The 13,916-nt window shown below is 46.0% G+C and overlaps 1 protein-coding gene and 1 long non-coding RNA gene across 3 annotated transcripts; one reads left to right on the top strand and one right to left on the bottom strand.

Moving 5' to 3' along the window:
* Window positions 1-28: 28 nt before the first annotated feature.
* On the bottom strand, window positions 29-13,679 carry LOC108091385 (neprilysin-2). 2 transcript variants are annotated; one of them, XM_017190567.2, is made up of 11 exons: window positions 13,549-13,679; window positions 13,253-13,373; window positions 5,177-5,691; window positions 4,494-4,708; window positions 4,061-4,237; window positions 3,617-3,993; window positions 3,447-3,479; window positions 1,980-2,389; window positions 1,270-1,520; window positions 1,024-1,210; window positions 29-378 (listed from the first exon to the last, which is right to left on the bottom strand). In XM_017190567.2, the coding sequence occupies exons 2-11, from the start codon at window positions 13,267-13,269 to the stop codon at window positions 227-229; spliced, it is 2,334 nt and encodes a 777-aa protein (XP_017046056.1). In that variant the 5' UTR covers window positions 13,270-13,373; window positions 13,549-13,679; the 3' UTR covers window positions 29-226. The 2 variants fall into 2 exon arrangements, with proteins under 2 accessions (XP_017046056.1, XP_017046057.1); XM_017190568.2 differs by lacking the exon at window positions 3,447-3,479.
* LOC108091387 lies at window positions 10,251-11,510 on the top strand. The gene is made up of 2 exons (XR_001771391.2): window positions 10,251-10,788; window positions 10,845-11,510. It is a non-coding gene; the product is annotated as an uncharacterized LOC108091387 (long non-coding RNA).
* Window positions 13,680-13,916: the final 237 nt, after the last annotated feature.

Genomic DNA, 13,916 nt, shown 5'->3' with positions numbered 1-13,916 from the left:
AAAACTAAAAGTAATGATTGAGAACATATCACATATAAACAATTTGTTTTATTAAATACGATTTTTACATAGTGCACACTTAGCATAGATACGCTTGGTATTGTATTTGTATTTCTACTTGAGATTAGCCCTTCTAAAATCGGGCTTGATCGCTGGCATTCCATGCATTATATTACTTGTTGCGCCGCGGGGACACAATGACCCGTAATTCAAGCCGGAACAGATCCTACCACACTTCGCACTTCTGAACGGGATTCATGGGCGAGCCCTCTGGACACTGGAAGTCCTTGGCAAAGTCCTTCATGTTGCTGAGCGAACCCAGGACACGGAACTCGGAGGGCGAGTGTACGCCGGTGGTAATACGCATCTTGAGAGATTCTGAAACAATTACGTAGATATTGAAAAGTGGCATATAGTTAACTTGGTAATACCAAAGGTCCACCCGAGAACATCTTACTATTTTATTTGGATTTGCTTTAAATGATCTTGCCAGACAAAACTTATTTATAAGAACCACACTAGGTGTCGAAGACCTAGGCAACACATTTGGATAACTATTATTCTACCAAGATATTATTTCCTTATACCTTTCCTAAGCACAGATTTGTATATACAGTCGAGTCCCGATTATTCGAAATGGCAAGGGGATCACTTTTTTTACGAATTAGACGGGAATTCGATTTATCGAGATTTTTTTCAAGGGATTTTTTTCAAGGGAACAGAATTTTTTACGAATTATCGCGATTTTTGATTTAGCGGGGTACGAATTATCGGGATTCGACTGTACCTTTAATTAGTTAATTAGGTTTATTGCGACTTTGGGTACTGAACTCGTTAGTTCTAAATGTTTAGGTTTTAGGTTTTCTTTTCAAAGCGTAATAAAAATTGTATGCCAAATTTCATGGATATTTACGAGACTATGAAAAACTGAATTCAGGAAAACAAAGACAAAAGATGAAAATGAAAACCCCCAATCTTGTGGCTTTCACCTCTACCTGTAAGGTAGATCCAAACTGATTTTACCTTTACGATACTTGGCGCACCAGGTTTGGCCGGCTGCCACCCAGAACATCTGCTCCGGCGTGAAGTCCAGGCCGGGGAGCTTCGGCTCCGGTCCGTGCTTCTGAGCCCACCTCCGGTACGCGATGTAGGACTCCTTGACGCCGCCGTTGTCGGCGATGTTTTCGCCCTGCGTGTTGATTCCGTTCAGCTGTCGAGTAGTCAGCGAGAGGTTAGCACTTGGGAGCGGTTAGGGAGGGAATCACCTACGTTAAGACCCGTCGCCCGCTCCGTGTAGTTGCCGTACTGCTCGATGATGCACTTCGCCTTGGCCAGGTAGGCCTTCTGGGTGTCCGGCTGCCACCAGTCCCGCAGGTTGCCCTTCACATCGAACTGGCGACCCTGGTCGTCGAAGCCGTGGGTGATCTCGTGGCCGATCACGTAGCCGATGGCGCCGAAGTTCATGTACTTGGGCCTCTGGGCGTTGAAAAAGTGTCCCTGCAGGATGCCGGCCGGGAACTCTGTTGGGAACAAGGATTAGCTCCAGAACTCTACTACGAAAAGCGTTTCCAACTGAAGAGTATATGTTAACTATTCATTATCAATTTTCCATGGAAACCACACAACTCTTTAGATACTCTAATTAACATCACCTATTGTTATTGCTTAACTAACTTTAACCGTTTCTATCAGAGAGATCAAGGAAATGTGATTGGTATACTGTATCATTATATATCATTGAATTATGGTTATCTTATCATTGACTAAATCCAGCTTACCAGTTTAAGTTTACTCTTCTTTTAATTCACAAAAGAATTTTTGCAATGAAATTAGTCTAATCAAATCTAACTAAAATCTTCCGAACTTCGGCTTCTTTAGCAGGTGGGATCTTTTATTGTCATTAAAGAAGCTATCCTACCAGCCAGAAGTTACGGTATGGGAGCTTATCTCCAGATGTAATAAACCAGAGCTTCACTTACGGATGCTGTTCTCGAGGGAGGAGTAGAAGGCGTTCACGATCGCAGGACGGGCGTGGCGCACCCAGTCCGTCTTGTTGACCGGCAGGCGCAGCTTGTTGAAGGAGTAGTTGGTGCCGAAGATGTTCATGCCCAGGAAGGACTGGAAGTACTGGTCGGGGTCGATGTCCAGCTTGGCGTAGTACTTGGCCAGCTTCTCGTTGTCGAGCATCTCGTCCGGGTAGCCGATGTGGGTGGCCATGCTGTGCAGCTTCTCCTTGGCCTCCTTCTTGGTCTTGGCATCCATCCAGTTGACCTCGTCGAGGATGTCGTTGAAAACGTCGCGGATGTCGTTGACCATCTCCAGGGCGTTGGCCTTCGAGTCCTTGTGGAAGTGCTTGCGGACGTAGAGCGATCCCACGGAAATGCCGAGGCTGGGATGCGATTTGATAACCGGTTGATTAGATGGCGCGTGGTGCGAATCGATTCAATGGGATGTCGGTTGTTGGCGATGGTTGGTTGGAGGTTGGAGGTGTGCAGTTGTTAGAATGGTGGGTTGGAGAGTTGGCGTGAAAGCGAAACACAAAGTGAACATGCGTATTAGGACTCACGACTGGGGTCTGTCGGCACAGTGTGCAGTGGGGGAAGATGGGGTGTCGAGTGCATCTCGGCCCCACGTGCCTCTACTGAGGTGCACACGGGCAATGATCACCGATGTCCGTCTATATCACAGAATAATGAACAAGCCCTCTCACCCAAACACTTATTGTTAAATCGATATTCCTCATGCCCAGGAAGGTTATCAATTCCACTCCAGAAATGAGTTTAATGGGTAATGCTCTCAATGTTTTATATCTAGCAAGAAAGTATGCTATATATGATGTGGCCAAGGAATGCATAGTTAAAGGAATTTAGTTCTTAACAACGAAACAGTCTTCTTCCCTAAAACAATTCTCTTACCCCATCTTTAAAGTGTTTACAAATTAAAAGCTGATTAGTTTTTTAAGTTATCGCTAACTTACTTATCCCAAAACATTGTTAGTGTAAAACGCTTTTGGTCCTGTTTGCTTAGAGAAAATATAAGTTCTACGAAAATTGCATTAGAAATTTAAAACCTGACACTCTCCGTTTCTTGTAAATACAAATTCCAAACAAGGCTTCTGTGCTGAATACCTGATTTTATGTAGCAATGTAATAGTTTCGTCGGCGACAGTCTTAATTTCCCTTGAAAAACTAAGGTCTTTACTGAGAGTGAAACATTATAAACATTGGATCATCCCGAATGAAGATTGCCATTTTTCGTACTGTAAAGTGAAACCATTTCTAGAATTGTTCAGGGCTAAAACAATTACGAATCTAGTAAACATTGTGGATTTTGGAATGCGTGTGTTCGGTGAAGTGTGTCCCTTGACTGTGCGTGATGTGTGTGTTGTTGTGCTTGTGTTTTTCTCTGATGCGAGAAATCGTTAATGCAATTCTCTAAATAAGTACCTATCGAAATCTTCTTCGGATTCTTCATCCATGCTGCAAATCACAAAGAAATCAAGAGAAGATACAGAAACAAGGCAGAGATACGAAATACGAGATACGAGAGATACAGGCAGCCCCGATGACCTTGACCCTGGAATGGGGTGGTGAGGGGCGGGCGACTAACGACTAACCTGCCAGTGGCGATGTCCACGCACTCCTTCCAGCGGGCCTCCTGCTCCTGGCGGCCGGAGAGGGCGGTGGCGTACTGCAGCTGCCGCTTGCGGAACTCCTCGCTGAGGAAGCCCACCGAGAAGCCGTGGATGCGCCAGAACATGTAGTTGGCGATCACCCGCTTCGGCGTCTTGGCCAGCAGCTTGCCGAGGTCCTCGAAGAAGCTGGGCACCGACAGGTTGATCATCTCGTCCGCGGCCACGACCAGTCCCTCCGGCAGCAGCGCGTTCATGTAGTCCACCCACTGCACGTACGGATAGGCCGCCTGCAGCTGGGCCGGAGTCCTCAGGTTGTACAGCTCCGAGGAGTTGCGCCGCTTCTCGTTGGGCCAGGAGATCTGCGGGAGAAAGATGGAGAGACAATGGGTACTCCTGGATTGCCGGCTTCGCGTGCCACAAACTCACGTTGGCCAGGGCCATCTCGAACTCCAGCGAGCTCAGCAGTTCCGTCTTGGCCAGCTCCCTGTTGGCCCCGAAGAGCACGGCGATGTCCACCATGTAGTCGTAGTAGGCCTTCACCAGGGTCTCGTTGAAGCCCTTTACCAGGTACTCGCGACTCAGGGCCAGCGCCGACTGGTCCAACTGAAATTCAGAGGGACATATGTACTTTTTAAATAGCTCAAAAGGTGATACGGGTTTTTCTTTTCTTTAGCGGAGGACTCAGCGACCCAACTGGTAATGATAGGAAGACTGTTATGCAATTACACAATTACAAAATTAATTGAAACAGCCGATACACAATGCAATGTACGAGTATCCTTTATAAGTAATCATTCCTAATCCTCACACTGCAAACCAGAACCTAACTCGAGTTCATCTTAATTTGGGGAGTACTCACATCTATAAGGCGCTTGGTGCTGTTCTGCAGATCCACGCCAATGGAGAAGTCGATGATGTAGTCCATGCTGAACCCGGCCTTGCGGAACTTCTTGACCTGCTCCTGCCAGGTCCAGCTGTCGTCCGCGTTCCAGCCCTCTCCCTTGATCAGAGGCCAGCCGCCCAGCTTTTCAGCCACCCGAGTGATGGGCTCGGCGCCCAGGCTTTCAATGAGAGCTGCAAGGGAACAGATTTAGTTAGCAACGTGACTAGATAAGAGCAACTACTTTTGCAAAGGCATTATAAAAATGTATCATAATGGACTAGTTGGACTCAGAGAAATAATTGATTTTATAATTTAAATCATATCACTTGTTGTACCATCAAAGCAATTCGTGTCATTAGTATTACGTATCACTACGTATCTAAATTGTATATCGCAAACTGTACCGCTTTGACTCCAAGGTCAACGACTGAATACATTTTAACTCTAGATCGATATATTTATCAACTCATCGTTATTTCATAATTAGTTTAAAAACTCATTTTGAAATGTTTGTTTCTGAAATTAGATAATTTCACACTGGATTGAATTTCGAAAAAAAATTCAATCGCTCGAAGGAGTTGGATTTTGCGTTCCAAAAAGTACGACAAAGCTTATACTTTTTTCCAAGATCATCAATTCTATGCTGAATCGCTACTCACTCTTGTTCATGCAGGCCTTGTAGAGCAGGTTGGGCAGGCGGAAGTGCTTCGGCTCCGACTCCGGGCGCTCCGCGGTGATGATGTCCTTCAGCTGCTCCTGCAGCTTGTCGGAGATCACCGAGAAGGTGCTGATCGCGACCTTGTCATCGGGGATGTTCTCCTCCTCGAGGTAGGTGCCGCAGGCGAACTCGTAGAAGTTGTCGCACGGCTCCACCTCGGGCCGCATCTTGCGCAGCACGATGGAGGCCGTGTGGATGCACTCCTGGGTGAGGCACACCTCACTGGGGTCCACCCCCGACTTGCCCTTGTCGGCGGCGCTGCCCGGGGGCACCTTGTTGATCGTGGTGCTGTCGCCGAGCAGGGCGGTGGCCTGCGGACTCTCCGGAGCGCCGGCCGCCCTCAGAGCCTCGCTCGCCCAGAGCCCGAATCCGGCGGCTGCGACCACGAACAGGATGCCGCTGACCACCAGCAGACTCCTCTCCAGCTTGGTGCGCCTGCGCCACCAGTTGGGGTTCCTGTGGGGGCACACAAACAACAAGAGCTCGGTTAGTCAAGGCCGATCACGAGTGATAAAAAAGCTTCTCTATGCCGCCAGCAGCTTTCCGTTTCAGTGCACACAAGTATTACCCACATTTTAATGCATGGCTTGGGAGCAAAGGAAGGGGAGGCTTATTAAATATATTATCTATTATATATTTAGCGATTTGGAAATGTAGGGAAACGAACTCCAAGCAGCGGCAGTTTAGTTTTAAGACTTGCGAAAGCGCACCTTCTACGTGACATATTCCAGCTCACCGAAATCTAATGGCAGTTTGTATTTTCGTGATTGTGTAGAATAAGGTTGTTGTTATAATTATTGCTGTCTATAATTTTGCCACATTGCAACTATTCAATTGTGTGACACTACGAAACAATTCGCAGTCCTCCAGTGCATGTTACAATGATCAAAGCAGAAAATTGCTGTTCTTGTTCCAATGGATTCATTTGACCCCAAACACTTTCCGCACTGAGTGTAATTGTTGGCCAACTTCCGATTCGATTTGGCAATGTACGGCCATAATGGTTGTTATTTTGTTGTTCGACTGGTTAAAATTCGAACTCGCAAGTTTGAAAAGTCATTCGGCCGCCGAACTCGTTACGACATTTGAGTGCCTGTGTTTGCTGGAATTCACACACGCAACCCACGGGCAGAATGCTTTTTAATGCCCACCCATTTCCGTGGTCGAAGTCTACGTGGATCAGAGTAAAAAAGCGCAATCAGTGGCGAACCGAAAACAGATTCGAAAAAGTGATGAATTTTTGCACGCTTCAATTATTGTGAGAGCTGTAACATAATAACGCCAAAAGTAACTACGTTTAATAGGCGATTAGGTCACGGGCCGTGAATCAATCCGTTTTCGGCCAGCAAATAGAAGATTCCGCAGATTCCGTCTCTGATCAGACGGCCGTACTTGAATAAATGTCCCTGCAAGTCACACGTTTTTAATCAATTATCCGGTTTAATGGGGCTGAACTTTTCCCCAACGCTAATGACACGGAATAGCAAGATCCAAAAAAAAAACTTAATGACTAAACGGATCATGATTAATATGTCTGTTCTGGGGGATTTTAAAGAACTAACTAATATTTGCCAATATACTATGCACTGCGGATGTTCCCCAACTTCTGTATCCGATTTTACTGAGCGTTTATTTTAAAACTTTACGGGCTTCTAATTTATTCACAGCTCCCAATTTAAACCTCAATTGTATTGTAGAGTACTGGCCGCTTAATGAATTACACACCGGCAAAACTGGCGAGAATTTCGACATTTCGTAAGATAAAGTCAAGTCAACCCACAAACCAGTTTCGCAATTGATTTGTCCATTTTCTGGCCAGCGATTAATGGCCGTATTGATACGCAGTTTGCAAAGTTGAACGACACTGTGGCACGGTTTTAAATCGGAGGTAGTGTCCTGGATTGCCTGGCACGGAAGTTGAGCCCACAAAGTGCGCCAATAGTAATTAACTAACAAACTAATGCCAGATCTTAGGGTACGGGAGTTAACATACACCTAGTTAACATACCCCTCTCACTGGCCACATGATAACAGCGGACCCGGAGTTAACATGCCATAGTTAACATACCCCTGTCACTGGCCACAGAATAACAGCAGACCCGGCGACCCTAGTGCTGATGGACAACAACAAATCGCCAACATGCCAGAACTCTGACGAACACACACATTCTCATGTACTTCTAATTACCTTGTATTAAAGAATCACTTTTATTTTGTACTCCTAACAACACGGTCGTTTTCCTTACAAACTTCTTTTCCAGCGTTTTCTAGGGCGAAATTCGCTAATGGGAAACACCCTTGTACTCCCTGGGTCACAGGACTGTGACTCGGGCTTAGTAGGTTAAACATACGGCGAACTTCAAGGTATATCGACTGACTTCTGACGCATTTCCCTAGAATCTCCATTTCCCTTCGGAAACCGTAACCTTCCGAGGCGTTTGAGTTGTTTATTTGGAAACCCATTACTGGAGCCAAGCACTTATGAGGCCAAAACGAACGAGAAGAGCTCCTCTTGGCGACGGAGCTCAGATGCTGTCTGTTATTTCCTGACGTGGGAGTAAACACGAATTAAACATGATTGAATGCATCTCGCTAATTAGCAGGCTTGTAAGACTCGGGCCGTTGTATAACCCGGCTCGTAACCGGTGAGCTGCCAAATATGAGATATGACTACTGATCGTTGCGCAGCACAATCCTAGCCAATTAGGCGGGTCTACAGGCGGATCGTGCATCTCCTTCGCCCGTCTTATCGCAGCCGGGGATCACGACCATCGGAGGGCAGTCCCAGCTCGACACCCGGAATTCCGGCGGACGTGCCGCACAGGTGGAAGGGGAAAGGGGAGAGAGGAGAGGGGAGTGGGGAGAGGGGAAAGGGACAGGGGTCGGGTGTGGCATCGCACTCTCTCGGCCGTGAGCCCCAAGTGCCACCGACGTTGTACGTTATGTAAGGGCCGGTGGGCGGAGGGCTAAGGCGGTGGCGAGGGGGAGGGGCCCGTTTCAATGGGCCGGCCAGCTTGAAGCCCTGCTTTTGTCTGCCGCCTGCGTTGCCAATAAATGTGTCAAGTGCAGGCGGCGTGCCTCTGCCATTGACGTGGCAACCCATACGTCAGCTCCCGCCCAGAAAAAAGCACAAAAACAAAAAGCGAGGCACACGGCGTAATATGCACACGTGAAATCGCACATGTGTGCCGACTATCTGTGTTGAGTGAGTGGCGTTTGGCGTTTGGCAACTTTTGCGCCGGGTTTCATTGTTTGGCTCTTAATATGTTTTTGATAGTTTTCGGTGTCGCTGGCCGTTGTGTTTATTAATATGCCCAGCCCTGATTGACAGATATCCATTTAAAGTGCCTACAAATCATAAGCCTCTTCCCATTTGTTATCCGCACTTAAAAAAAGGTAGGCACTCACCTTGTTTAAAAACTTCTTTGGTTCGACAATTACAATAGAATTGCACCGCAGGAATTGGCACACTTGCAGCAAAAAGAGTTTTTTGAAGCATAAATAAATGGTTTTGGGCTGGTTTTTAAGGTTTCCCCTAATCTATTACCATTGTTTAGTCATTGCTGGGAAACCAGCTTGTATGAATCAACCTGGATCTGTCTTTCAGTTCCAAATCTGAAATATATTTGTCCAGTTTAGAGCCTTTTTACGGCGACACGTGCAACTGGTAGCCTCATTTTCTCAGTGGCCACTCGCAGTTCAGCTGCTGCTGGGTTTTTCGTAATGCCCAAACAAAGTGATACGACAAATTGCCTTTCAAGTGTTAATTTGTGCCACAGACACAATTACCTAATACATTTTAATTTCGTTGAGCGCGAATGCGATGGCGATGGCGATTCCGACTAAGATTCAGGCGTTGCTTACTTGTCCGAATTGCTGCTGCTCGCTTTTAATTGCCCCACGAATATTTCGAGCACTCGCAAATGCGGTTTCTCTTAACCGAGCCCCACTGTCCGCCTTTGAGTGTGTGCGCTCATTAAGGGGTCACGGACTGCAGCCGAGATTCATTTGGCAAGTGGATCTCACCCTGCCGAGAACTCTTCTCCGCAGTCCCACGCACAGGAGCGATCGAAGCGGTCGAATTTCACTATGTGCCTGCTATGACACCTTTGATTCTAAATAAGCCTAAGAGGATTTCCAGAAACATTTACCTTACAACTTGTGACAAACAGCAGATCGATATCAAATCGCGTTCAGACATTGAAAAATGTTTCAGCTATTGAGTCGCTCACCAAAAACACTCTCCCACCACAAAATAAACGTGAAGAGTGCAAATCTATTAATTCTACGCATTCAAAAGCTTACTGAAGTTTCTTATCTGTTTTTACCTACGTAAGGACTCAAAGGCACTAAGATAACGACAGATTTGAGTCACTAATTGTTTTTCCAAAGACAGATGGCCTAATTGACTGCCGCGCGGTGGCAATGCGGCAATAAATTTCAATAATCGCATTATCCTGTGGGCTTGAACTTGGAGGGCCTAAGTGGATTTGTTGCGGCCCGCTGATGGATCTTGGCCAAGGCGAAAGACCCGGAGCAACAGATGCTGCTGCTGCAGAACGACGACAAACCTTTGAAGCTTACTTATTAGCAGGAAGAAGGCAATTTGCAGCAGGAAGGAGCAGCCAGCGACAATGCAATTTTCCCAGCGCCGTGCCACTTAGTTTTCCACCTTTAATGTGGCTGCTCCGGGCAGGACGGAAGGGAAGGGAAGGGAAGGGAAAGGTGGAAAAGCGGAAAAACGGAAAAGCGGAAAAACGGAAAAACGGAAAGCGGCACAGCCAATGCAAACAAATCGCAGGATGCTCGCTGATGAGCGAGTGCAGAGGGGCGGGCGGGATTGGCCCAGGCGGGTTATTCAATTGGCAGCATGTGTCCTCTGGCAACAGGGGCGGACGCAGAAAAAAATTTTGGGGGGGTCCGATCGAAAAACTTTTTAGTTTGGGGGGTCCGGTCAAAATTTTTTTAGTTTATATGGTTAAAAGACCGTGTGCTGTAAGGCAGTTCGAAAAAGTCTGAGATTTGGGGGGGTCTGGACCACCCCCTGCGTCCGCCCCAGTCTGGCAAGGCCGAATGGCTAAATGCCTGAACGGCCGAATGGCCGAAGTGGTTGCCAGACGTCGCAAGGCTGTTTGTTGCCAACACTGCCAGTGCAAATGGCGCCTTGCATGCCAAGCAATCAGGGAATTTTCACACATCAAAAATGTATTGGCGACCGATATCGATAAACGAGGGGCCAAGTTCGTTTATTTGGTATTTAGTATGCATTAAGCGTTACGACTGTCGGCGAAATTTTAACTCGCAGCCTGACCTCAAATATTGAATTATCAATAACAAATTAAATACATTTTTAATGCAAATGCAATGCAAATAAAGAATTAAAGACAGCTGTATTGTTCGGAGTGCTCCTCATTACCACTCGGCTTGTGGCACGTTCCCAGGTTTCGTTAACCCCCGAAAGCCAGCGAACAATTACGCATTCGCGCAATTTCCTCAAGAACTCGGCGTACTTTAGAATACCGAAGTTGCGGCGATCCATCATCGGGCTGACAAGTACGCAAATTATTCTGATTTTATTATGTGCCAAATGAGTAATAAGCCGCTTACAGCAATCAAAGCCAGAGGAACGAGAACGTGAAGGGGCGAGAGCCGAATGAAATGCCGGACAATTACGTGAGCTACACGCTCCAAAATCCTCCCGAATTGCAAAGAACTTCTGCCAGAATTACCGAGCCATTGGACTGGTTTTCAACGACTCACGTGCAGTCCATGAGGAAGCCAGAGGAATTACCTGGTACCAGGCCAGCCCCTCCCCATTGGGGCCATAAATTACTGGACTTAATGTTGGCAAGCGACTGTCCAATGTAATGACTCTGCGTTCTGCTCAAGAAAAGCAGTTGCGGAAGGGATCAGGATGAGTTGATTACCAGAACGTGCTACAATGCGCTTTTGAAAGGGTTCAAATCAGGAAGCAAGTATTGAAGGAACACTTGTCATCGGATTATAATGAACGATTTTGGATCACATCTCAAGGCGAAGAGAATGACAGCATGCACTTTCTCCTAAGAAGATATCAAATAAATAAGCTTCTTCCAGACTCAAAAATTAGAATAAGCCCGCGAGATCGATCCCGCTTTCTCTGACAGAAAACGAACCAAAATCGAGGAGAAAGTGGCTACCAATCGTGCTCAGAATCCACTAAAAGCGCACAAGGCCCAAAACCGATGATCTTGCTTCGAAAATAAATAGCTGATGTACTCGCTTTATGCAGCCTACGTTGGGAGGGAATTTCCTTGGCTTGGATAGGGGGGAAAGGTCAGTTAATGACGGAGGTGGAGGGAGTATCTCTGAACCGCAGAAGTCACCTTCAGCGGTGCATGGAAAAGAAAACGAAAAGCCAAGAAAACGCAACCGCATGGCCAAGAAAACTGTGCTGACCATAATTGGAGTTGCACTAAGGTCTGCGTGCGTTTAATTATGCAATTTGAGCAAATAGCTGCCCAGCTATAAAAAAATAAAAGCCGAGTCCAATAAGAGAATCAACTATTCATACTTCGAAAGCGCTTTGTTCTTGGCTTTTTCTTGGTTCGGATACCTGTGTGCCACAAAAACTGTTAAAAACAAAGAGATTTTGTATTCGTCGAATAGTAAAACCGGATAGGCAGTTCCATCAGAGGTGCGACTTTGTTTTCGTTTTGTGCTCTTCTTTTTTTCTGGGGTTCACAAGGTGTTTTATAGTTGTTTTGCCAAAATTCGAAGCCATATGATTTATATGGGCTTGGAAATATAAAAACTTTGACTGGCCAGACCGCGAAGCACTGAACAAAAAGGGCCAAAACATGGATTACGTAACGTTGACCTAGAAAAATCGCAGTCTTCAAATAATTTCGTTTATTTCAACCTATTAAAATTAACAAGGAAGAAATACACTGATAAACAACGATTGTTTTTGCCTAAAGAAGAGGAACTTCTTTTGCTGAGGTCCAAAGTTCTTTGCCGAGTGAAAAAATATAATTAACTTGTAAGCAGTGACTGCAGGGTTAAGTCAATTTTGAGATTCTTATCTTCTTCCAATATTTGTGTTTGTTTCTTAAACAAAACTGTTCGCAAGGAAATAGTACGGCTTTGCGATTGTTTCACAGGGAATTGCTACGACGAATAACAATGGGCCTCGGTCAGTGGGAATCGGTGGTTATGTACCTCAAATAATTCCGGTTTCGCAACCGAGTGAGGCGCTATGCACAGCGACAATAAAATAGGAGACATCCTATCAAAAGTGCATGGCACACGCACAGATCGATTATTGGCAGTGCACAGCAGTTGAACAAGTCCAAAATCAACGCGATCGAAAGCCGTTAATTAAATCGCTTAAGTCGTTCGCCACTAATTAATCTTTCAGGCCGTATGTGAAGATTCCAATGACTTGGTTGACTGAACTCGATTAACGCCGATCCCACTCAAAAATGAACCCCGGCCAGCGGAAAACCCGTTTTCAAATATCCATCGATGCACCCGGGGATGTCGAGCCAAAGCCAGCTGAAGATTTGCAGGGAGGTGGCTCTGGGTTTATGCTTGTCATTGCCACTGCACAGTTGAAAATCAGCATGGCCTAGCTTCCCACCGATCATCTAAAACCCCAGCTCTATCTTAAGCGGACTCATGTTAAATTTGAATTTGAATATAGAATGCCTCCTAAAACATTATAGTTCGCTGGCTAATTAATTCAAAGGCACAAAAACTGTGCTTCTGATTTCGGCTTTAACACTGAAGTTTCTTTCTGTGTGCCGGACTCGATGGCCCAGTGTGCCTATGATAAGCCAGGGTCCCAGCCGAAGGCCCCTCGAAACGTGTTTTCAATAATCATGCGCAGCTTTCTTTTTACACATAGCCACCTCAAATATGTGAAACCGAATCTGTCTTCGCCAGCCACGCCAACCACTTGGGATTGGGATTGAGATTGGGATTGGGTGTGTGGGAAAAGCAGGAATCGCAAAGTGTGGAGGAGGAGGATACTCACTTAATGACTGTCTGCATCCTGGCCGCTCCGATGCTGTTTTGTAAGCGCTAGCAATGTAGTTTTAGCTGAGCGACAAGTTCACTTTATTTCGGTACCGTATAGTTAACGAGAGGTTGTTAAGCTGTTAAAGAGAATTAATTGCATTTAGTAAACACTGTGCCCAACTCAAAACTCAAATATAGCATTCGTCGAGAGATTACAAGCGTCACAACTCAGCTTTGGCTTGTTCCATTCAGTTATTTTTTATTGTTTATTGACATTGGTTTGTTCAACTATTTAGCAAGAAATTCATTTACACAGTGCTCCAGCTCCCGCAGCTCGGAAATTTGAATCAAACTGCCACAAACCGCTGCCTGTTCCACGGATCGGAGGTGGAATCGCGGTGAACTTAACTCGGCAACGAACGAAAACCAACTGAGCTCTCCGTCGCTCCACCGCACTTCTATATAAAAACAATAGTGAAAAGCGCGCTGACTCACTGCTGAAACTCGGATACTCTTCGGAACCGCATTGAATTTTTCGTATGCCGCCACAGATGTAGTTTGTTTACTGATTTAGTGCCTAATAACTTGAGATGTGCGCTGGTTAATCAGTATTCCAATTCGGTAGATTGCTTACTGATTTAGTTACACCCCTTGCACCCCTGACGAGAAATTACTTTCTA

Source organism: Drosophila ficusphila, unplaced genomic scaffold, assembly GCF_018152265.1.
Source record: "Drosophila ficusphila isolate 14025-0441.05 unplaced genomic scaffold, ASM1815226v1 contig_791, whole genome shotgun sequence".
NCBI lineage: Eukaryota > Metazoa > Arthropoda > Insecta > Diptera > Drosophilidae > Drosophila > Drosophila ficusphila.
This window is presented reverse-complemented; position numbering and strand designations above follow the sequence as displayed.